Source organism: Cetorhinus maximus, chromosome 27 (genome assembly GCF_964194155.1).
Source record: "Cetorhinus maximus chromosome 27, sCetMax3.hap1.1, whole genome shotgun sequence".
Taxonomy (NCBI): domain Eukaryota; kingdom Metazoa; phylum Chordata; class Chondrichthyes; order Lamniformes; family Cetorhinidae; genus Cetorhinus; species Cetorhinus maximus.
The window spans coordinates 27,963,867-27,988,428 of NC_135905.1; the positions used below are offsets into that span (position 1 = coordinate 27,963,867).

A 24,562-nucleotide genomic window follows, 5' to 3' on the forward strand; every position below is an offset into this window, starting at 1 on the left:
TCCATTAGTTACAGCTTGCCAACCTGAAAAAGACCCATTTATCCTTACTGTCTACTTCCTGTTAGCTAACCAATCTTTTATCCATGCAAATACGTTACCCCCTACACCATGCAATATTATCTTGAATGGCAACGTTTGATGTGGCATCTTATCAAATGCCCTCTGGAAAGCCAAGTACAGCACATCTACAGGTTCCCCGTTATTCACCTTGCTTGTTATTTCCTCAGAAAACTCAAAATAAATTAGTTAAAAATGATTTCCCTTTCACAAGCCCATGTTGGCTCTGCCTGATCAAATTATGATATTCAAAGTATCCTGCTTTAGCCTCCTTAAGAATGGATTCTAGAAATTTCCCTATAACAGATGTTAGGCTAACTGGTCTGTAGTTTCCTGCTTTCTGTTTCCCTCCTTTCTTGAATAAAGGTATCATATTAGCTATTTCCAATCCACGATAACCCTTCCAGAACTAAGGAATTTTGGAACATTATAAACAATGGCTCTGCTATCTCTGCAGTGTAAGGAACATATCTTTTTATTTTCTGTTGGACTATGGATTGGGTTTGCAATGGCTGCAGCTTGAGAGACATGTCCACTGGAACGGGATGAGAGATATATATAATGTTGCAGACCTGGAACAGAGTGTTAAAGAGGGGGTGGTGCCAGAAAGGAGTCCTGGACTTTGTGCTGTCTGGGAGGGTGGTGGAGGCGGGTTGCCTCACATTCTTTAAAAAGTACCTGGATGAGCACTTGGTACATCATAACATTCAAGGCTATGGGCCAAGTGCTGCTAAATGGGATTAGGTAGGTAGGTCAGGTGTTTCTCACGTGTCGGTGCATACTCGATAGGCCGAAGGGCCTCTTCTGCGCTCTGTGAATATGTGATATGGGGAAAGACTGGGGAAGTAGGAAAAATTGGATAGCTCTTCTAAAGAGTCAGCACATATGTTCTATTCAGTGAAGGCAGGCAGTGAAGGACAGAACTGGAGCCAATCTTTACACCGTTGCATAAGTTATTCTTTAGATACATATTGCAAACATGCACCTTCTAACCCCACAGCCACAGGTTCAGTCTGCTCCTATTTGTAAGAGCATAGGTGAATCCCCGGAGCACCATCTGCATATAATTACTGTCCAATTAACAATGAGTACCACTGTGCCAAATAGCCTCCTGTATTGTACAATTCTATGACTAACCCGTATTCTGTTCATTACAGGCGACAACTACAGTACGTGTAAGTATTTTGGATGAGAATGACAATCATCCGGCATTTCAGCAACAACAGTATGAAATCACTTTAGATGAAGGGCCATCTACCTTGAATTCTTTCAACATAACAGTGAGTGCAGCGGATCAAGATGAAGGCCTCAATGGAACTGTTACATACGATATTGTGGATGGGAATATCTATAACACATTCACTGTCCACAATGTCACAGTGAGTATTCAAGGTTACAGTTGAAATTCCCTTTGCAGTCAGGAGGAGGTTAGAGACGTGAATTTGTTATGTGTTGGGGTTGGGGAGGGGATGGTGAGGTGGAAGGAAAATCACTAGGCTCACCGTGCAAGGTGAAATTGTGAATGTAGTCATAAAGCTTTCCTTTGTTTGGAGGCACCAGTTTATACATTGGAAGCATATAGAGAGCTCTGTTCTGTGAGCTGCAGACTTTTGACATCAGGAGAGCAAGAGTAAGCGCACACTCTCTTGTCACATGAAGAAGACTCCAATCAAAGTTTCAGAAGTTCCTAGGTTTGTGGACATAACGTTAAGTGCAGTCATATTAATTCCTTGTTCTAGGGTCAGATCAAGGCAGTGAAGGAATTGGACTATGAGATTTGCCATGGCCGCTACACCCTCATCGTTACAGCCACTGACCAGTGTCCGAATCCACTCCGCCGCCTGACCTCCACTGCCACAGTAAGTACTTCAACAGAAAGGAAAAGCTTTGACTCAAGAGCCACCTATTCATTAAGGCTGAAAGTGAAACATCACCAAGGCGATGCTCAAACCATCCGCTTGGTCCCTGCAGGTTACTTTGAAGAAAATTGGAGGGACTTGCATTAATATAGCGTCTACATATTAGAGGGGTACATGGACATCATTCTGCTGTATAGTTCACGAGCAAGGCTGTGTGTTTTAGAACATCAATTCAAGAAGTTAATTCCTGAAACATAATATTCAATTCTGGGATGGAATTACATTCCAGGGACCTTAAGTTCCTAAGGGGCCACGTCTGTGCTGGAACAATGGCCTTCGTTCCTTCATTTACTTCTGGTAAATTCATTCTGGTTATGCTCATCACCTATCTTCAAGCTTAACGAATTGATTGACAGATGTAGCCAGAGTTTGGGAGGTACAGATGCTATGGAGCAAGCGGATTGTCACATACAGTTAGTGGGAGGAATAAAAAAGTACAAAAAGTGGGTGTAGGGACAGATACTTTGGAATTAGATTTTAAGGTCTGATCGACCCAAGCCCAGAACCCCACCCTGTCTGGAGTCTGTGATAAGTTGGTAGGTCGCTGCACTAGGCCAGAACTCTCCAAGCATTTTGGGTTCTTGGGCTCCCTCGCTGACTCTGGAGACATGCAGACCACACAATTTAAATCAACACTTAATTTGTACCTATCTTAAGCGGTGGTGACGAACCAATCAGCAAATTGGTTGTTGGCCTCACGGCAGCCCCTGGATGAGCCACACAAGAACTAGGAGCAGGCCATTCGGTACCTCAAGGCTGCTTCACCATTTGATAAGATCATGACTGCTCTGCGTGTGGTCTTGACTCCACTTTCCCGACTGTCCTGCATAACCCTTGACTCCCTTGTCGATCAAAAATCTGTCTAACTGGCCTTGAAAATATGCATTGACTCAGCCTCCACTGCTGTCTGGGAAAGAGAATTCCAAAGACTGATGACCTTCTCAGGGAAAAAAAATTCTCCTCATCTCAGTCTTAAATGGGAGAACTCTCATTTTTTAAACTGTGTCCCCAAACTCTAGGCTCCCCTACAAGGGGAAACATCCTCTCAGCATCTATTCTGTCAAGTCCCCTCAGGATCTTGTATGCTTCAATAAGATCATCTGATCAAATCTTGGCCAGTGACCCCTCTCTTTTCTCCTCCAGCCAGTGACAGAGTTTATGGTTTCTCATAGACCACTGGCATCGGTGAATGATTTAATTTGTCTAATCTAACAAACTGCTTTTTATTTGAATTGAATTTTTTAAAAATTATTTGTTCATGGGTATGGGCATCACTGGCTGGGCCAGCATTTATTGCCCATCCCTAGTTGCCCTTGAGAAAGTGGTGGTGAGCTGCCTTCTTCAACCGCTGTAGTCCATGTGGCGTAGGTACAGCCACAGTGCTGTAAGGGAGGGAATTCCACGATTTTGACCCAGCGACAGTGAAGGAACAGCGATATATTTCCAAGTCAGGATGGTGAGGGGCTTGAAGGGGAACTTCCAGGCACTGGTGTTCCCATGTCTCTGTTGCCCTTGTCCTTCTAGGTTGCAGAAGTCACAGGCTTGGAAGGTGCTGTTGAAGGAGCCTTGGTGAGTTGCTGCTGTGTATCTTATAGATGGTAAACACTGCTGTGACTGTGCATCAGTGGTGGAGGGAGTGGATGCTGAATAGGGTACCAAAGTGGGCTGCTTTGTCCTGGATGGTGTCAACCTGAGCCTTGTTGGAGTTGCACTCATCCAGGCAGGTGGAGAGTATTCAATTACACTCCTGACTTGTGCCTTGTAGATGGTGGACAGCTTTGGGGAGTCAGGAGGTGAGTTACTCGCAATACTTGTTACTTGTGAGGGACAGTAGCACACTTGGGTCACTAACTGTGATTGGGGAGAAAGCACCTTTGATTCCACCTCTTCGATTGGAGTAAAGTTTAATCAGATCACAATACCCAAGACAGAAATCGAAACCAAGTTTGCTCTTGAAACATAAACGTTTGCACAAAACGTTTCAGTCATTAGAATTTAAATGATAAATCTGTTTTTTTCTCCTGTTGCAGGTAAGTGTCAATGTGAATGATGTTAATGATGTAACTCCAAGGTTTCCTCATACTTACGAGGGTCCATTTGACATCACTGAGGGTCAACCGGGTCCAAGAGTGTGGACGTTCCTTGCGGAAGATGAAGATCCGGGCCCAAATGGGCAAGTAGAATATAGCATCATAGCAGGAGATCCCCTTAGTAAGTTTGAGCAAAGTAAGTTATGCAATCTGTAAAGCAAGGGAGCTGAACTATGATCTACACACTATACAGGAAATATTAATGGGTTCAATATCAAATAATTAAAGCTTGTGTTTTAACTTTGATGAAAAGTTGAGGCCAATAGTTTGAACATCCCCAAGGGGAAGCGAGCACATGAGGGAGAGTGAGATGAAGTAACTGAATAGACCATGAAAACAAGGGGCAAAAGAAGTCTATAAGGTCATGCAAGCAACCATGATTTGGGGATTCTGAATATTCACAGGCCCCTTACTGTGTGAAGTTGAAATAGATCATGAGTCAGTAACTGTCAGTAGTGTGGAGTAATGTATAAGAGAAAGACTTGCACCTTCAGAGTGCCAGCACAGACACGCCAGGCTGAATGGCCTCCTTCTGTGCTGTAACCATTCTATGATTTGCAAAGCACCTTTCACGACCCAAGGGATGTCCCAAAGCACTTAGCAGCCAATGAAGTACTTCTGAAGTGCAGTCAAATGTTCTAAAGTAGGAAACTTGGGATTTGTACACAGCAAGCTGCTACAAACAACATTGAGATAATGATAAGATTTGTTTTTGTGATGTTGATTGAGGGATAAATATTGGCCAGGAAACCAAGGAGATCTCCTCTGCCGTACTTCAAAATAGTGCCAAGGGATCTTTTAGGTCCACCTGAGAGGTCTATCTAACATTTCATCTGAAAGACAGCAGCTCCAACAGTGCAGCACCCCCTTAGTACTGAATTGGAAGTGTCAACCTAGATTCCTGTGCTCAAGTGCTGGAGTGGGACTTGAACCCACAAGCTTCCGACTCAGAGGTGTGGGTGCTCCCAACTGAGATACGGGTAACAGAGTGCATGCAGTGCCCATCCAGTTCAGTCAGTTTTTGCAAAAGTCATAGCCTTCAAGCACTGCCCAAGGTTGCTGATCAAAGTCAATTGTAGCACAGAAGTCAGGCCCACTAAAGCAAGGAGATGTTGTCCATGATGGATAGATTCATTCTGAGGGTAATAACCAAAGACCCATATGGGCAGAATATTGTTATCGGCGTGTGGGGGGAGGGCCGACGTGTAAGATGATGTGAGATGATGTCGGGCGTGCGCCCTGACATCATCGCACGTCATTTCGATATTGCGTTTGGCGGGCGCCGGCCGAACTGTCAATGGCCTATTAAGGCCATTAAGAAAGTAGTTGACCTTATTAACAGGGCTGCCCGTCCAACCTTAAGGTTAACGGGCAGGCGAAGAGCCCAAGCAGCCTTCGCGTTTTCCAGGAAACCTCATCCAAATTAATAAATAAGTTTTGTAAACTTCACAAACGTGCCCCAGCTTATGTGACACTATCGCATTGAGGGGACGTTTTTAAATAATTTCTTACTTTATGATTTAAAAACTTTTATTATCTACTTAATCTCCCTGAGGCAGCTCCGTGTCTCGGAGATTGCTGCGCTCTAAGAGAGCAGGCCTAACTCCCCCTCGTTCCCCCCACCTGCACAGGTAGTGCTGAGCGCTACCGGCCATGTGTCACGCTGGGTGGGCCTCAATTGGCCCGCCCGCATAAAATGGCGGCGTGCAGCCAATCGCGGGCGGCAATTGGCTCCACGCCCACTCCTACCCAGCCCGCCCGCCATAGGTAAGATTCTGCCCTATGTGGCAATTTAGAAAAGCACAGTTCCCCTTTAAGAAGAATTGAGAACATTTTTGAATTATAAAAGCGTTCACAATCTTTCAGAGGACATTTGCTACCTAATTTATATCATTTCTTGCCATACTGTGCACGTCCTGTGCACAGTGCGATTGCGAGAGACATGGGGTAGGAAGATTTGCAGCAGATACAATACACAAGGGTTATATCACTTTGCAAAATGGTAGGAAAGAGAGAAATGGAGAATGGAGAGATCAGCAAAGGAGAGGAACAAATTCTGATGTGTGCAGCTCCTTATTCGCTGCCACTCTGTGATCAATCCCAGTGTCATTTTATACACAATGGACTGTAGATATTGCCTGAGGAACAGAGACAGGCTTTCCAACCAACATTCCCTTTTTTTGATTTACAGATGAATTCATTATTTCTCCAGTGGAAGGGGAGCTTCGTGTGAGAAGAGAAGCTGAGTTAGATCGGGAAAGCGTTGCATTTTATAACCTAACCATTATGGGCAAAGACAGAGGAACACCAGCTCTGAGCAGTATGGTTAGTCCTTAACCTGTTCATACTCCCAACACCTTGTTCTGATATTAGCACATGACATATTCCTGCCACCAACCTTCACTTGTTGTAGATCGCACAGGTTTTTAGACAGCTATTTCTATCAGGCAATGGCCTGCGCTGTAGGTAAGTATAGGCAGATTAATCCGCGTACATCTCTCCTTCCATTATCTGTTTGTTCTCAGTCCATCAAACAAGATTTTAAAGTCTGTCTGCTTTCCTCCTTGCTCAATTCCTTTCTCTCTCTCGTTTTTTTTCTTTCTTTTCTACTCTTGTTCTTTCACTCTTCCCTCCTTTCTCTCTTTTCCTTCAGTTACTCCCGCACAACAGGCTGTTGTTTCAGTCATTAGGAATTTTCAGGGATTATGACCCAGATCAGACTGCTCAAAGGCACCCTGGAGAGGTCTAGTGTCGCTAGAAGTTTTCTGACAATTGCTCCAGGACATTTCCCCTTCACCCACCAGAGAAGAAGTCATGAGCCAGGAGATTGAGATAAATCGACATAATAGTGAATTCTGTGGATTATACCGAGTGATTAAATTGAAGATCCTCAAACATCCACGACAGCAAATTCGAAGTTTCATCCACAATATCATATCAATCTTAACGACCAGGCCCAAATTTCATTCAAGAATCCTTTAACCTGCAAGCCATGTTCTTGAGCTTTATAGGCCTGATCGGCATTTATGACGTGAGATGTTTGAACCGACATACGATTTTCAAGATATTTGGATAAATTTTTTTTATTCATTAATGAATTCATGGGATGTGGGCTTCGCTGTCTGGGCCAGCATTTATTGCCCCAGATCTGAGTGGCTTACTAGAGTAAGAGTCAACCACATTCTGGGTCTGGAGTCACGTGTAGGACAGACAGGATGACAGATTTCCTTCTCTAAAGGGCATTAATGAACCGACAATTGACAGTGGTTTCATGGTCATCATTAGACTTTTGATTCCAGATTTTTTATTGAATTCAAATTCCACCATCTGCCAATTCCGGGTCCCCAGAGCATTACCCTGGGTCACTGGATCACTAGCCCAGTGACAATACCACTACGCCATCACCTCCCTTCAGATTGATGGTAAGGACATGGAGTGTTATTTCTGCTGATTCTAATGTCCCTTTTCTTTCTGTGACTCAGCTGGAGTATTTTATCTGATTCTGGATGTCAATGCCTGGAGATTTACTAGGATGGTACCAAGGATGAGGAACTTCAGTTCCATTGAGAGACTGGAGAAGCTGAAATTGTTCTCCTTTGAGCAGGGAAGGTTCAGGGGAGATTTAATGCAGGTGTTCAAAATCAAGATGGCCTTTGATAAAGTAAATAAGGAGAATCTGTTTCCACTGGCTGAAGGGTCAGTGAACCGAGGACTCAGGTTTAAGGTAATTGAAGAGAGCAGATGAGGAACAAGTTTTTACACAGCGAGTTAGTTGTTAAGATCTGGAATGCGCTGCCTGAAAAATGAAGCAGATTCGATAATAACTTTCTAAAGATAGGTACTTGAAATGGAGAAATTTGTAGGACTATGGGGAAGGAGCAGTGGTGAGTGAGACTAATTAGATTGCTTTTTCAAAGAGCTGGCAGAAGCAGTTGAATGAACTCTTCATGTACTGTAAGATTCTGTGATTCTATTTCATGCAGATACTGGTCGAAGTGCGTGTCCTGGATATAAATGATAATGATCCTGTGCTCCAGAACATGCCACGGAACTGCACCATCAGTGAAAACACAGCCGTGTCTACAAGCATTGCCCGAGTCCTGGCTACCGATATTGACAGTGGCCGCAATGCTCTCCTCACCTTTGGTATCACCACAGGAAACACTAAAAATGCCTTTTTCATTAATGAAACAGTTAAGTAATTTATTGGCTCAACTGCATGGATGTGATATCATTAATGTTAATAATGAAACAAACATGAAGTGCTAAGTTTCATTAACCCATTGCCCCCTGTGCTCCGTGCTCACTGTCCTACATTGTTTTCTAGTACAGCAGATAAAATTGTTATCCAAATGTTCAAATCCCTCCACAACCTCACCCCTCCTGTTTCTGTGACCTCCTCCAGCCCTACAACCCTCCTAGATATCTGCATTCTTTTAATGCCATACCTTCATACGTCTAGGCCTAAAGCTCTCCCCCTCTAATACCTCCACATCCGTCATTGGGAACATGCTAGAATTCATTATTAAGGAGGTTGTAACAGGACATGAAGAAAATCAGGCAGGACTAGTAGGGTTTCGAGAGGGAAATAATGTTTGACATATTTATTGGAGTTCTTTGAGGATGTAACAAGCAGGGTGGATAAATGGATAAACCAGTGTATGTGGTGTATTTGGGTTTCCAAAAGGCATTGGATAAGGTCCCGCATAAATGGTTATTGCACAAGATAAGAGCCCATGGTGATCGGGGATGATATGTTAGCACGGATAGAGAAGTGACTAACTAACAGGAATCAGGGAGTCGGGATAAATGGATTTTCAGTTGGGCAAACTCTAGCTAATGAAATGTCACAGAGATCAATGCTAGGGCCTCAACTATTTCGATCTATATTAGTGACTTGGATGAAGCAACAGACTTATTGTAGCCAAGTTTGCGGATAATATGAAGACAAGTAGGAAAGCAAGTTGTGAGGAAGATACAACGAGTCTGCGAAACTATATAGAAAGGTTAAGTGAGAGGGGAAAAAAATTGGCAGAGTATAATGTGGGAAAATGTGAGGTTGTTTACTTTAGCAGGAAGAGTAGAAAAGCAGAATATTATTTAAATGGAGAGAGACCGCAGAATGGTGAGAGATCTAGATGCCCTTGTACTTGAATCACAAGAAGTTAGCATACAGGTACAGCAAGTAATTAGGAAGGCAAATGGACTGTTGCCTTTGTTGCAAGGATGATGGAATCTCAAAAAATGGAAGTCTTGCCACAGCTGGACATGGAATTGGTGAGACTGCACCTGGAGCACTGGGTACAGTTTTGGTCTCCTTACTTAAGAAAGGATATAATTGCATTGGAAGCAGTTCAGAGAAGGTTCATTAGGCTGGTTCCCGGGGTGAAGGGATTGTCTTATGAGGAAAGGTTAAGCAGGTTGGGCCTATACTCATTGGAGTTTAGAAGAATGAGAGGTGATCTTATTGAAACATGTAAGATTTTGACAGGGCTTAATAGGCAGATGCTTGGAGGATGTTTCCCCTCGTGGGAGAATCTAGAATGAAGAGTCACATTTTAAAAAATAAGGGTTCTCCCCTTTAAGATGGAGATGGGGAGGAATTCCTTCTCTGAGGGTCATTAGCCTTTGGAATTCCCTTCCCCAGTGTGCATTGAAGGCTGGGTCATTGAACATATTCCAGGCTGAATTAGACAGATTGTTGATATACATGGGAGTCGAGGGTTATAGGGGTCGGGGGTGGGGCGGTGGCAGGCAGGAGAGTAGAGTTGAGGCCACACCCAGATTAGCCATGATCATATCGAATGGCGGAGCAATCTCGATGGGCCAGATGGCCTACTCCTGCTTCTTGTGAGACTATGATCTTAAGCTACTTGTTAAAACAGCTTTTTGACTTGCCATAATGTCTCCCCTTTTGGGTCAGGGTCAGTTTTTCTCACAATGTTTTTGCGAAGCATTTTGGAATGTGCTACTACATGAAAAGTGCTATATAAATGCAAGTTATTGCTGAAGTATTGTTGGTGTTGGCTGTGTTAGAGTAAGGTTTCTTTCAGTATAAAAGGCACACCAGCATGGGTCAGTCTGCAGCATATGTGTCCGAAGGTCGTGGGTTCCACTCTACTCCAGGATTTGTGCACGTCACCTTGATTGAAGTGTGATTCGAAATGCTTCTTGCATGGGTATCTGAATTGATTATTTGTGATCCCTTGCTCATATTAATGTCTCCTGTGATTTCTGTTACAGACTGGTGCCATCTATGTCAACAGACCATTGGATAGGGAGCAGACAGCTGAGTATCGACTCACCATCACAGTCAAAGACAACCCAGAAAATCCTAGACATGCTCGAAGAGTAATTATTTTAAACACTATCAGACAGGCTGTTTGCTGCTAATAACCACATTACCATCTTAGCGTTTAGAGATCCATCAAAGATAATCTTTTTTATTATAATTTCACTAGGATGTGTGTATTTATTAATGATGTTTATATGGAATCATAACATGATATAGAGTAGTTTAGATCATTGTGAATAAGTGGAGGAGTAGACCACATGGGCCCTCAAGCCTGCTTCCACCATTTAATAAATCTATGCCTGATCCTCGATCTAAACTTCACTTTCTCGTCCTGTTCCCCTCCCTTTTCCTTGATTCATTTCGAGTCCAAGTATATATCAATGTCAGCCTTGAATATACTCAACGACTGAGCAGCGACGGCCCCCTGGGGTAGACAAATCAAAGATTCTCCAGCCTCTGAGTGAAGAACTTCCTCCTCATCTCAGCCCTAGATGGCTGCCCCACCTCCTCCTGAGACGATGGGTGGGATTTTCCGGACCATCCGGCCCTGCCGGAAGTCACCGGACTTTTGACTGGGACGCCGCACATCACCGGCGGCAGGTCCCGCCCACGGGCAAGGCTGGAAAATCCTGGTCGAGCCCCCGAGTCTGCCCTGCCACGTTACTGTGTCTGCCACAGTTTGATTACTGTCTAGAGTTTTGAAAGACCGATTGAATTTATCGCACTCCTCAACTCCGTCCCCGTAGCCTTGCAGATGTTTCTCCTTCAAATGTCTATCTGTTTCCACTTAAGTCCGAACTGTTGGTGAACCTGTTCCACGACCTCTTTAGGCAGTGGAGTCCAAATTAGGACAACTCACCGCGCAAAAAGTCTCTTCTATGGTTGTTTTACTAGTTACTTTAAACATTCCAGACAACATAGGCCAGAATTTTACATTGGTCGGGCGGGCTCATTGGGAGCGGGCAGGGGTAGTCCCGGAGTCAACCACTGTCTGCGATCGACGCCGCACCACGGGCCAATTAAGGCCCACCCTGCGTGGATCTCGAGCGCCAGCGCCGAGCGCTACCTGTGCGGGCTCCATGCCTCAGGGAGACTGAAGCGCTTTTTTTAAAAAAATAGATAAAGACACGAAAAATTTAATGAAACATGTGCCCTTATGTGACTGTGTCACATGAGATGGGACAAGTTTTTATTTTGATAATTTATTTAAGTTGCATTGGCTTTAGGAAACCTCGTCCCGCTCGTGGATGAGGTTTCTTAAAAAACGTAAAGGCCGCTTGGGCCTTTTCGCCTGCCCGTCCACCATAAGGTTGGACAGGCAGTGTAAAATTCAACTTAATTACCTAGTTAATGGCCTTAATGGGCCTTTCAATTCTCGGCGGACATGCAGCCGACTCCGGCGCGCAGCTGCCGAGCAAAACCTCGCACGAGTTTGCGATGACGTCGGGACGCACGCCCACAGGCCGAATGTAAAACTCTGCCCATAGGTCCAGAGAAACGGTGTCAGGGATCAGAGGATGTAATTATGAGAAGAGATCTGAAAATGTGAAGATGTATTTGCTGGAGCAGAGAATGTTAAAATAGAATCTAATAAAAGCTAACTTCAGAATTTTACAAGGTTAAAAAGTGAAAGATTATTTCCACTTTGCAGCAGGTCAGTAACAAAGGAGCATAAACTCAGATAATAAAAATAGAAATTGCGAGAAAACTCAGCAGGTCTGGCAGCATCTGTAGAGAGAGAAACAGAGTTAACGTTTCGAGTCCGTATGACTCTCCTTGATACCAGTCTTTTAAAAGTTAGGGTTAGGGTCGAATGAAATTTTTGGACTCAAAGCCTTATTAGAATTGATAGGGTTTTCACTTGACAGGGTTATTAAAGGCACAGAACCAAGATTGAACTAAGGGACATATTGATCATGATCTAATTGCATTGTAGAATATGCCCAAGAGGCTGAATGGACTCCTCCTGTTCCCATGTTCCTAGAATATAAAATTCATCCATGTCAGGTCAATCACAGCATTGAGGAAGGAATTAGATAATCATGAGAAGAAGGAAGATACCAATGAGCAGGATAATGATATTTAGGTAGATGGATCTGACATGGAGCCAGCCCAGGTGTGATGAAGCCAATTGTCTTCTTCTGAACTGGAATTTTCATGATTCACTATTCAGAGAATTCCGATGACTTTATAAGCCATAAGATCAAAATTTAATTTCTCTGCCACAGAGAGCTGTGCATGCTCAGTCGTTGCGTAATATGGCTCATTTATGCTTACATTCATACGCAGGGACCTATTCTTTGCAAACAAAAGGAATATGTTAAGCCTTGTGTCTGTTTTGAATTACCTCGGAGCTTGGGGAACCTATAGTTCCCCTTTGCTTTCTCCGTTAACTCTTTGGCCAACCAAAGTTGACTTGCCAATCAATCAGCATCTTTTTCTCCTGTAGTACAACTTGAGGTGATTGTTTGAAATTTGGAATTCTTGCATTTGTCCTGATGAGTGCAAGATGAAAAGCTTCAGCAACATATGTCTCTTTTCAGCAATATTCAAAACTTAATTTGTTTCATCGGACATCTGAATCTCAAGATTGGATTACTTTTTTGAACTCATTCCAGGACATTTTGCTGTTAATGGTCCTTTTTAAGTGGCTGTTTTGTATCCGCTTCTAAGCTTGGAGTAGAGTCCAATGCAGGAACGGACTGTCAACGTGTCTGTGATACACGCCCTGATGGGATAATCAGCTCGGATAGATTATTAATGAGTATTTTTCAGTGAATTATTGACAATTTCTGCTGCATGTGTGTATCTGCTCTTCTGAGCAGAGCAGAGCAATCTGGGGACATTTGGGAGTAGAAATTGCAAATGGATCACTTTCGGGCGCATAACCAACTGGGCATACCCAAACCAGGTGTCCTGAGGCTCACCCGAAATCGGGTCTCGAACTTCATTTCAGTACATTGTGTGAACGGTGCCTGCCCCACCTCGAGTCAGCTCGTCCATTTCAAGGGTTAAATTTTGGGCTTCAACCGACAACGACAACTTGCATTTATGTAGTGCCATTAACAATATGTTAACTTGTGTTTCACACAAGTGCAATCAAACAAAATTTGCCACTGAGCCACAGAAGGGGATATTAGGGGAGGAGGTAGACTTGAAGAAGCATCTTATAGGCAGAGAGGCGGAGAGTTTTGAGGAAGGAATTCCAGAGATTGGGCTCGAGGCATTGACAGCACAGCTAGCAGTGGTGGAGCGATTAAAATCGAGGATGTGCTAGAAGCCAGAATTGGGGGAGCGCAGAGGTTCCACAGAGGTATGGGGCTGGAGGAGATTACAGAGATAGGATAGAGCAAGGCCATGGAGGGATTGGAAAACAAGTGTGAAAATTTTAAAGTCAAGGTGTTGCCAGACTGTTAAAGGACCTCAGATAAGCCCCATCGTAAAGGACCTTGAGAAGGGGGTAGTCGATTGTGGAGCAGCAGCAACCCTTGGACTGCTAAAGAGCTGGGAGGAGGATCCTCACTCCTAGTGGGAAGGAGCATCCCTGCTCTCCCTGTACAGGGTCCTCCACTCCTCCTGGCTACACATCAAACTTCAACTTCAAACTTTTGCTTACTTTACTGGTGGTGTTTACCCATATTTTCCCAGCACCTGCACTACTCAGCAGTGTCCAATTTAGGAAAAGAATCCTAAACCAGGCACCAGGCCCTTCATTTACATATATAAGGGACCTTGCATCTATTCAAAGCAGCCGTTGCCAGGAGTGCCTGAAAAATCAGCCAATCCAAATTTGTGGTGCCCTTGAGGTGCAGGAGACAGTGCCATGAATTTGGTAATAAAAACAGAAAAAGTTGGAAATTCTCAGCAGGTCAGACAGTGTCCGTGGAGAGGGAAACAGAGTTAATGGGTGGAATTTTATGGCCCCATCACAGCAGCGGGCCATTCAAAAGTCAATTGACTTTGGCAGGACCATCAAATCCCGCCAGCATAGAATTCCACCCAGTGCTTCAGGTCAATGATCTTTTGTCAGAACCAGGCGTCTGGTACTACACCCAAGAAACAGAGTGGGATCCAAATCCTTCTCCCCCTTTGAGTCATAACTTTCAATCTATTTACCGACAATTTCCTATTCCCATTGTTTGTTTTGTGCGACTGCCAGAAGATTGGGCAGGGGTGTGACGGAGAAGGGGACTATAAGAAGGAAATTCTGAATGAGTGGGACCACATGAAAAAAATGACGCATATCAAATCAATCACAAAGGAGTATTGATGGAGTTTGTTTATTTCATGTCTTCATACACACTTTTTCCTATTTTGGGGAAGTGCTGGAAGGATTAGCAGGCTGATTATCAACCTGTTTGAACCAAGCCATGAATGCTCCTTCTGTGGCTGACAAGTCCCAGAAGGGGGACTTGAACCAGGAGCTTCTGGCTCAAGAGGCAGGGGTGCTACCCACTGTACCACAAGACAACCTCAGTGATGGAGTGACTAGGCTATAAGACTTCCTCTTCAGTGAGTTCTGAGGTGCTTGGACTCTTCATGTTCATATATATGGTTTCAGAATATTGTCTCTGTCTTACCAGGATTCTGACTTGCTGACTGTCTCAATCGCGGATGAGAATGATAACAGTCCTGTGTTTACTCAGAGATCATACCAAGCTCAAATTCTCGAGAATCCAGAAGCAGGTAGGTCGCTCGTTACAAACAAAGTATGGAATTGGACAGAATCTTCTAACCCGAATTCCTCAGGTTGTGCTCTGATAAAAGGACAGAGTTAGCAAAAATCCACTTCACCTTTCCAGTCCCATGCTTTCCCTGGTTGGCGATGAGCACGCTTTGTGCTTTCTACAAAGTTAGGCTCCCTTCAGTTTCTGAATTTTCTGGAATATGGATAATCAAGAATGTTAACGCATTAACCTGGTTTCCAAAACCTCCAGCCAGCTCTATTTTGTCAACAAGTTTCCAGCAATCCCTGTCAACAGCTAGAGATCCCCATGACTTTGTGTGGAAAACTCTCTGCTCTAGTTACTTCTGGTTAAATTATGAGGAAAGATTGCATAAATTAGGCATGCATTCCCTAAAATATGGAAGGTTAAGAGGTAATTTGATTGAGAAAAAGAAAGCCTTGCATTTCTATAGCACCTTTCAGAACCTCAGGTCTTTGCCGCTAATGAAATATTTTTTTAAGTGTGGTTACTGTTGTAATCTGGGATTGAGGTTGTCAGGATTTGAAAAGGAATTAATCGGGTAGATCGAGAGAAACATTTTCCACTTTTGGAGGGAGCATAACCTTAAAATCAGAGCCAGGCCATTCAGGGGAGAAGCTAGAAACATTTCTTCATGGTAGAAATGTGGAACTCTCTCCCACTAATCATACCAGCTCAATTCTTCATTTTAACTCCGAGATCAATAGATTTGAGCGAGTCAAGGAATATGGAGTTAGGGTACAGATCAACCAGACCTCACTGAATGGAAGAACAGATGTACCTGAATGGGCTGGAAGGTCTCCTCCTGATCCTATCGCCCTAACACCCAAACAGAAACCAGCTGAAGTTTCATTGCTACCAGAAAGACTTGTATTTTTATGGCACCTTTCATGCCCTTGAGAGATTCCAAACCATTTTACAGACACTTTTTGAAGTGTAGTCACTGTTGTAATGTAGGAAATACAGCAGCTAATTGGTGCACAGCATGCTCCCACAAACACTAATGTGATAACACAAGAAATAGGAGCAGGAGAAGACCATTCGGCCCATCGAGCCTGCTTCACCCTTCAGTACGATCATGACTGATCTTGGGCTTCAACTCCAATTTCCTGCCCGTTCCCTGAAAGACCAAAAATCTGTCTATCCCAGCCTTAAATATATTCAACAATGAAGCATCTGCAAAACTCTGGGGTAGAGAATTCCAAAGAGTCACAACAATTTGAGTGAAGTAATTTCTCCTCAATTCAGTCCTAAATAATTGTGCTCTTATCCTGAGACTGTGCCCCCATGTGATTGCCCCAACCAGCAGAAACAATCTCTCAGCATCCCCCTGTCGAGCCCCTTCAGGATCTTTTGGATTTCAGTGGGATCACTTCACATTCTTCTAAACTCCAGAGAATATAGGCCCAATTTACTCAGCCTCTCATCATAGGACAAACCCCCTCATCCCAAGGACCAATTTAGTGAACTTTCACTGTATCACTTCCAGTGCAAGTATATCCTTTCTTAAATATGGAGACCAAAACTGCACAGATAATCTGATTCAGTGACATTGGTTCAGCAGGTTAATATTAGCTAGCACACTGGGGAGAATGCTATATCTCTTCAGAGCAGTACCATGGCATCGCTTCAGCCCACCTGAGATAGGACCTCAGTTCAATGCCTGCCACATCTGAAAGATGGGACCCCCAATGGTACAGCCAACAGAGAGAAGAATTCCGGCAATCTCAATTCTGTTTTGCAGAGCAGGGAAGCACTGACCAATAGTAACTCCTCAGCCAGCATCCAAGGGATGTGCTGTCCTTCAGCACTGCACTGGGTGTCAGCCAGCTATATCTATTCTATGCTCAAGTTTCTGGAGTGGGAATTGAACCCACAACCTTTTGACTCAGGCAAGGAGCACTACCCACTGGGCCACGGTTGAACATGGAGTCAGAATAATTGTCCATCTCTTGAAGGGAACTCGGCGAAATTGGACAGATTCAAACAAGAGGAAGCCTAAACCACAAAGCTCCACCCCACTTGCCCGTATTATGATCTTAAGAACTGATTTCAGTGGTATCACTGTCATATATACAGAAACTGTTCAAAAATTAATGTGTCACTGACCAAAACCAAAGTATCTTACCTCATTGTTTAATTTCTAGGCACACAAATAACCATGATAAATGGGCCCATTTTAGCATTCGATAATGATGAAGGACCAAATGCTGTGGTCAGTTACCGATTACAGGGTAACAGGACTGAATTCTTCACCGTAGACAGGAACACTGGTGAGTTAATTCCCCTTCTGTTATACAGACCAAGAAAGGAAGACTTTTTTATTTCATAGTGTTTAACAAATCCTGCAGAAACATCCTCGAGCATTTCACAAGCGCTGAATTATTCTGATGCCCACTGATTGTTAAGTGGGCAGATGTTGCTGTCAATTTGCTTACAAACTGCAGTGAGAAGGATGACCAGGCAACCAGGCTTCAGACACCGTGTAGTAGGCTTCATAGTCTTGAGTACACTAGCAGCAAGTCTTTATTAACAATTCATGACTATATAGATATATACAGTAGAGGGTAGAGGTATGGAGCTGACTCCATCCTAGGCCTTTACACATCTCTGTCCATCTCTAGACTGACCTTGGCTCTGGGTCATGCGCCTTCTTACATCACTGTGCGGGCGGTACGGTACTCAGTCCCACATTAACCCTGTATGTGCCGGACCCTATGACTGCAGTATTGACTGAGGAACAGCCAGACGGTTTGTTCCTTGGGCTAATGTCTCATGCAAAAAATGGCAATCCATCAGTTGAGGTCACTAGTGATAAAAAATAATCGGTGAGAGATGGAAAATAGCAAACTTGCTATCGGCCATTTTACTCTCACACAAACCAAGATCTTATCCCCTTGAGTTTCATTCTCACTCTCAGTTTATGATGGAAACTCCACTCCCTGATATGTAGGCACATAACACATCCAGGGTGAGGTAAGATTTAAGGGTTTTGCAGATCTGGAAGAGACCATTTGACCAGAACCATAGTTCAAAAAATACTAATCTGTACTCTAAGGTTCTATGACCCATAACCCTCTTAAATGGGTTTCTGTGCCACATGCTTGGACCCATCAGGAAATTGAGTTCCGACATTGGAACTGTTTCCAACATTGTACTGAATCATTCAAATGCAAGCTAAAATCTGCAGGGCTTTGAACCTCGGTGGGCGCATGTGTTTTGGATTAAAGCAAAATACTGCGGATGCTGGAAAAATTCAACAGGTCTGGCAGCTTCTGTGGAGGGAGAAACAGAGTTTCAAGTCCAATATGACTCTTCTTCAAAATTGTCCATTGAATGTTAAGTTCAGGACCCAAGCTATTGGGTCCTTCCAGCCTTACTTTCCCATGTGTGTAATGCAACAAAAATATTGCATCAAAGAAGGAAATAGTTAAATTTGACTAGTTTTCCAATAGTAAAAATCCAAGAATGTCCAGTGAAGAGAAAGGGATGTGAGTCAGGGATGGTTGAAGGGTTTAAAAAAAAGCCCTTAATCTTGAAAAGAGGACAATGAGGGGGGACCTTATTGAGGTTCAGCAACAATACCAAGATACTAAACATAGCCAGAGCTGTCAACTGCTGGTAAAAGGCAAGGTGAGGACTGATGATAGGAGGCGCTTTTCCCACACAGACTGAGCAATACTTTGAATGGAACAAAAGCTAAAACTCTCTTGGTTCAAAAGGGTAGGATTTTAGAGGAGCATTAAGTAGATGGATGAATCCGGTGGTGCATCTATACTTGTCTTTCTTAGGAAACAGTTATGTTGGCGTAATTTATTTTCAATTATAGCAGTTTATTCATGGCATTTTTGGAGGTAGAATTGATTTATATTAGCTTCTAGGAATTGCTCAGATATTCTGTAACTATCATCCCTATCACCAATGACGTGATCATTTTAATTAATTCATTTGATGACTTTTGTCCTTTAAACATTTTCCAGGGATTGTTTCTGTGGCACCAGGAAAAAGCATTGACAGGGAGTCGTTACCCAATGCAAGCCTGGAGTTTACCTTGATAGCGGAAGATATTGGCCTGCTGAAGAGTGTGGCTGGGCTTGTAATAACAGTCTTGGATCAAAATGACAACACACCGGTCTTCACCCCTCCTTCAATGACAGTCCACGTTCGGGAAAACAGCCCCTCAGGTGAAATAAGTTATTACAGGGTCATAAGTGTCAATGATCAGTTGGCACAGACTCGATGGGCTGAAGGGCCTCTTCTGCACTTTGTGATTCTGAGATTCTGTGAACTGCAATTCCTAGGCTGGCTAGTTGACAAATGTCAGGTAACTTGGAAGCTATAGTTTGGAGAGTTGGAAATTGCCTACATTCAGTGTGTACTAAATTGGAACACACATTGAATGCGACAAGGGAGTAAGCCTCATAAATTTCCTTGTGTTTGTACACTCTTTCATTGGTGCTACTAGAAAATTAGAAGAATATAAATGAGAGTTAGCCCAATATGGGTGCTGCCCTCTTCCATCCCATTCCCCATCCTACCTTCAACCGTTTATCTAGTTTTGCACCCGTGTCCTCTGTTGTGTTCTCAAGTTTGATGTATTTAATCTTGCTCCTTGACTTAAACAGTGCCGCTTGCAATCATGGATTAAACTGCCAAATACTCGCATCGTACAGATTGCAGAGCTCATGGTATAAGCTCACAAATGGTCCATCCCACCTCCTTGGAACGTAAGATAGCATCATTCTTCTAAAATCTCCTTGTTGAAAGTTTTGGCGGCTAAGGGATCCATGGTACCTGGGAGCTGGATCTGATAGGATGGCACATCCACCTCTCTGCTGGCTGCAAGGATCCCAAATGAAATTGCCTACAAATAGACACATAACGTATACATATAGACATCTACATATAGATTGGACAAATCCGATTGGCAAAAGTAGCCTGGATGATGAGTTAACAGTGTTTTATGGGACAGTTTTTTAAAGCAGCACATTTTAACAGCAAACAGAGAGCAAGCTAAACTAGATCTAGGGGGGATGTGGGAAAGTCTTTTCACCCAGAGGGTTGTGAGGGTCTGGAGCTCACTGCCTGAAAGAGTAGTAGAGGCAGAAACCTTCAACTCATTTAAAAGGTGTCGAAATACGCACCTCAAGTGCCGTAACCCGCAGGGCTACGGACCAAATGCTAGAAAGTGGAATTAGGCTGGGTGGCTCGTTTCTTGGCTGGTGCAGACAGGATGGGCCAAGTGGCCTCTTGCTGTGCCGTAAACTTTCCATGATTGCATGAATTCCGCAAAGATGAGTGGCAGCTCAGAAGATTGGACAGAATAAAAAGAACAGCAAAGAATGGCTAAAAGATTAATAAGGAGGGAGAAATTAGAATATGAGAGAAAGCTAACTAGAAATATAAAAACAGATAGTAAGAGTTTCTACAGGTATTTAAAAAGGAAAAGAATAAGTGAAATGAGCCTTGGTCCTCTAGAGAGTGAGAATGGGGAATTAATAATGGGAAATAAGGAAATGGCGGATGCACTGATCCTCTTTGCTGTAGAGGATACAAATGACATCCGTAACCAGAAATAATTATGAATCAGGAGGTGAAAGGGAGGAACTCAAAATAATTACAATCACCATGGAAAGGGAACTGAGAAGTATTTTTTTTATTCATTGGATGGCATTGGCCAGCATTCATTGCCCTTGTTCAGAGGGCATTTTTTTAGAGGGTGTTGTGGGTCTGGAGTCATGTGTAGGCCAGACCAGGTAAGGATGGCAGATTTCCTTCCCTAAAGGACATTAGTGAACCAGATGGGTTTTTAATTACCAATTGGCAATGGGTTCATGGTCATCATCAGACTTTTAATTCTGGATTTTTTATTAAATTCAAATTCTGCTATGTGCTGTGGTGGGATTTGAACCCAGGTCCTCAGAGGATTACCCTGGGTCCCTGGAATACCAATCCAGCAACAATACTACTATACCACCACCTCCCCCAGATTATTAAAACTAAAAGCTGACAAGTTCCCAGGTCCTGATGAACTTCATCCTAGGGCCTTAAAAGAAGTGGCTGCTGAGATAGTAGATGCATTGGTTTTAATTTTCCAAAACTCCCTAGATTCTGGAAAGATCCCATCAGATTGGAAAATAGCCGGTGTAGCTCCTTTATACAAGAAAGGAGGGAGACAGAAAGCAGGAATCTACAGGCCAGTTAGCTTAACATCTGCCATTGGGAAATTGCTGGAATCTATTTTTAAGGAGGTTACAGTGGGGCACTTATAAAATCTCAATACAATCAGACAGTGTCAACATGGTTTTGTAAAAGGGAGATCATGTTTGACTAATTTATTAGAGTTCTTTGAGGAAGTAACAAGCAACGAGGATAAAGGGGAACCTTTATGGATGTGGTGTACTTAGATTTCCAGAAGGTATTTGACAAGGTGCCACATCAAAGGTTACTATGCAAAATAAGAGCTCATGGTGTAGGGGGTAACATAGCATGGATGGAGGAGTGGTTAGCTGACATTAAACCAAGAGTAGGCATAAATGGGTCATTTTTGTATTGGCAGGATGTGACGAGTGGGGTACCACAGGGATCAGTTTAGGCTGGAGCCTAAACTATTTATGATTTATACCAATGACTTGGATGACAAATTGCTAAATTTGCTGATGACACAAAGATAGGTGGGAAAGTAAGTTGTGAAGAGGACAAAAGGAGTCTGCAAAGGGACATAGATTAGTTACGTGAGTGGCCAAAAATTTGGCAGATGAAGTATAATGTGGGAAAATGTGAACTTGTCCACTTTGGCAGGAAGAATAGAAAAGCAGCAAATTATTTAAATGGAGAGAGACTGCAGAACTCTGAGGTACAGAGGGATCTGGGTGTCCTGGTACATGAATTAGGAAAAGTTGTGTGTAGGTACAGCAAGTGATTAGGAAGGCAAATGGAATGTTGTCATTTATTGCGAGGGGAATGGAATATAAATGTATGGCTGTTTTGCTACAATTGTACAGGGTGTTGGTGGGACCACATCTAAAGCACTGTGTACAGTTTTGGTCTCATTTAAGAAAGGATAGAAATGCGTTAGAAACAGTTCGGAGAAGGTTCACTTGACTGATAGCTGGGATGGGGAGGTTATCTTATGAGGAAAGGTTGGACAGGCTGGGCCTGTACCCATTGGAGATTAGAAGTTTGAGAGGTGATCTTATTAAAACATATAAGATCCTGAGGGGACTTGACAGGTTGATTGCTGAAAGGATGTTTTCCCTTTCAGGAGGGACTAGAACTAGGGGACATAGATTAAAGATAGGGTCTCCCATTTCTGACGAAGATGAGAAGAATTTGTTTTCTCTCCGAGGGTCATGAATATTTGGAACTCTCTTCCCCAGAGAGCACCGGAGGCAGGGTCAATGAATATTCTTAAGGCAGATGTAGGTAGATTCTTGACTAACAAAGGAGTCCAAGTTTATCAGGGGCAGTCAGAATGTGGAGTTGAGACCCCAGTCAGATCAGCCATGATCTTACTGAATGGCGGAGCAGGCTTGAGGGGCCAAATGGCTTACTCCTGCTCCTAACTCATATGTTGGTATGAAATTGATTTGGAAATTCTCAACCTGGTTCTTGGTGACGATTGTTCTGTTGTGGCCCATAATTGAGCACGAAATCGGGAGTCTGAATCAAAGAGGTCACAGCGATTGAGGTGACAGGACAAGTCAGGTTCATGCAGTACAGTGCTGAGGGCTGTCGGTTACCACCATTTTCTTTTCTAGCATTTGCTCATGTGGAGCAAAAGAGAAAGGAAACAAAGCAACAGAACCCATGTTCATTTATTATTACTGTAGAATCCTCATCTCTTGCCTTGGTTTAAGTTCAGTGTTGTTTCCCGTGAATCTTAAAATAAAATGTGCATCTGCAGTTGTTCAGTATCTCAAATTGGAAGTGGCATCCAATTTCTTACGCTAAGTGTTGCAAGTCCTAACTCATGCAAACCAGACAATACAAAATAAAATATTATTTTCAACTCTTCTGATGTTTGAGTGGCTTGGCTATAGCAGAGAGAGAGAGAGAGAGACAGGCTGGGAAGATTCCTCGGTCCGCTGATATGCTCTGGACTATTATTAGCAAAGCCACAGTTGGCTTTCAACACCCCTGGGTTGATGGGAAGATATGACCAGGCTTCCCATTCCTGATTGGGAAGAGCATCAGTGCCCATCTCTAATCCTGCTTGCATTTACTGCCCAGGCAAAGAGCTCAGAGTGATGACTCACAGAAGACAATAGGCTCCTAAAGGTCCAAAATTGGATAGACTTCCCCTGCACCACCCGCCTCACCCATGCAAAAAATCTTTCTTCAATTTCCCTGTGGTCAACACCATCGCTGGCTGAAACGGCGGCCGGAATTTTCCGACCCTGTTGTGGTGGGACCCACTGCAGGACATTCGGCGGCCCAGCCATGAGTCCATTGACTTTCAGCGGGACCGGGCAATCCCGATGGAAAACCCCGCCCGGTATGAGGACTCCAAGCCATGCACATCATCTTGAAACCAGCCAATGAGAAATAGGAAAGTGCGGCCCCGGTGGCTCTGTCAAATTTGCTCTCTTTTGCTGTTCATAAGTGGGCACAGGAGATAGGAGTGGACCATGTGGCTCATCGAGCCCACCATTCAGTATGACCATAGTGATCTTGGTTTACAACTCCACTTTCCAACCTGCTCCCCATATCCCTTGATTCCCTACTCCATCTGAGAGAAGCTTAATATTTTCCTTAACCTGAAGAAGATTGATGCATTGCTGTGTTTTTTTGTGTTGTAGGTTTTAGTGTTGGCCAGGTAACAGCCACAGATGCAGATATTGGTGTCAACCAGCAACTGAGATACCGGATAGAGGGAGGCGCCCAGGATAAGTTCATCATTGACCCCCGCAGGGGAGTTATTAAAGTGGCCAGTGGCGTAACGGTAGACCGAGAGGAAAGGGGCTCCTACACACTGATTGTGGTAGCGATGGACCGTGGTACCCCGCCACTGTCAGCTAGTGCCACTGTGAATATTGTAATTGATGACAGCAACGATTGCCGCCCCGAGTTTATTAACCCTGTCCAGACTATCAGCATCAGTGAGTCAGTGACCATTGGTACCATCATAGCAAACATCACAGCTACAGATCGGGACCTGCAACCCCAACTGGAGTATTACATCATCGAGCTTGTTGCCAAGGATGACACTGATGAAGAGGTACAGGAACAGCAAAGGGCCTTTGACATCAATTTTCAAACAGGTAAGCTTGGCGAGGAGCAAAAACAGAAAATACTGGAAATACTCAGCAGGTCTGGCGTTTCTGGAGAAAGGTCTTTGTCCCAAAACGTGAACTCTATTTCTCTCTCCGTCAGTGCTGCCTGGCTTGCTGAGTGTTTCCAGATTTCCTGTTCTTATTTCAGAATTCCAGCACATGTAGTATTTGCTTGACTTTTACGAGGACATTGCGTTTTTAACAACAAATAACCCCATGA

At 43.6% G+C, this 24,562-nt stretch overlaps 1 protein-coding gene across 1 annotated transcript in view; it reads left to right on the top strand.

Annotated features, from left to right (window-relative positions):
• Positions 1 to 24,562, top strand: part of cdh23 (cadherin-related 23) — a 701,272-nt gene that overhangs the window by 606,978 nt on the left and 69,732 nt on the right. Inside the window, exons 36-45 of the mRNA XM_078530938.1 lie at positions 1,215 to 1,436; positions 1,797 to 1,916; positions 4,007 to 4,187; positions 6,258 to 6,391; positions 8,050 to 8,259; positions 10,310 to 10,417; positions 14,945 to 15,047; positions 17,215 to 17,340; positions 19,048 to 19,251; positions 23,869 to 24,330. Of these exons, the coding sequence (XP_078387064.1) occupies positions 1,215 to 1,436; positions 1,797 to 1,916; positions 4,007 to 4,187; positions 6,258 to 6,391; positions 8,050 to 8,259; positions 10,310 to 10,417; positions 14,945 to 15,047; positions 17,215 to 17,340; positions 19,048 to 19,251; positions 23,869 to 24,330 (1,870 nt within the window). The remainder of the gene's footprint in view (positions 1 to 1,214; positions 1,437 to 1,796; positions 1,917 to 4,006; positions 4,188 to 6,257; positions 6,392 to 8,049; positions 8,260 to 10,309; positions 10,418 to 14,944; positions 15,048 to 17,214; positions 17,341 to 19,047; positions 19,252 to 23,868; positions 24,331 to 24,562) is intronic.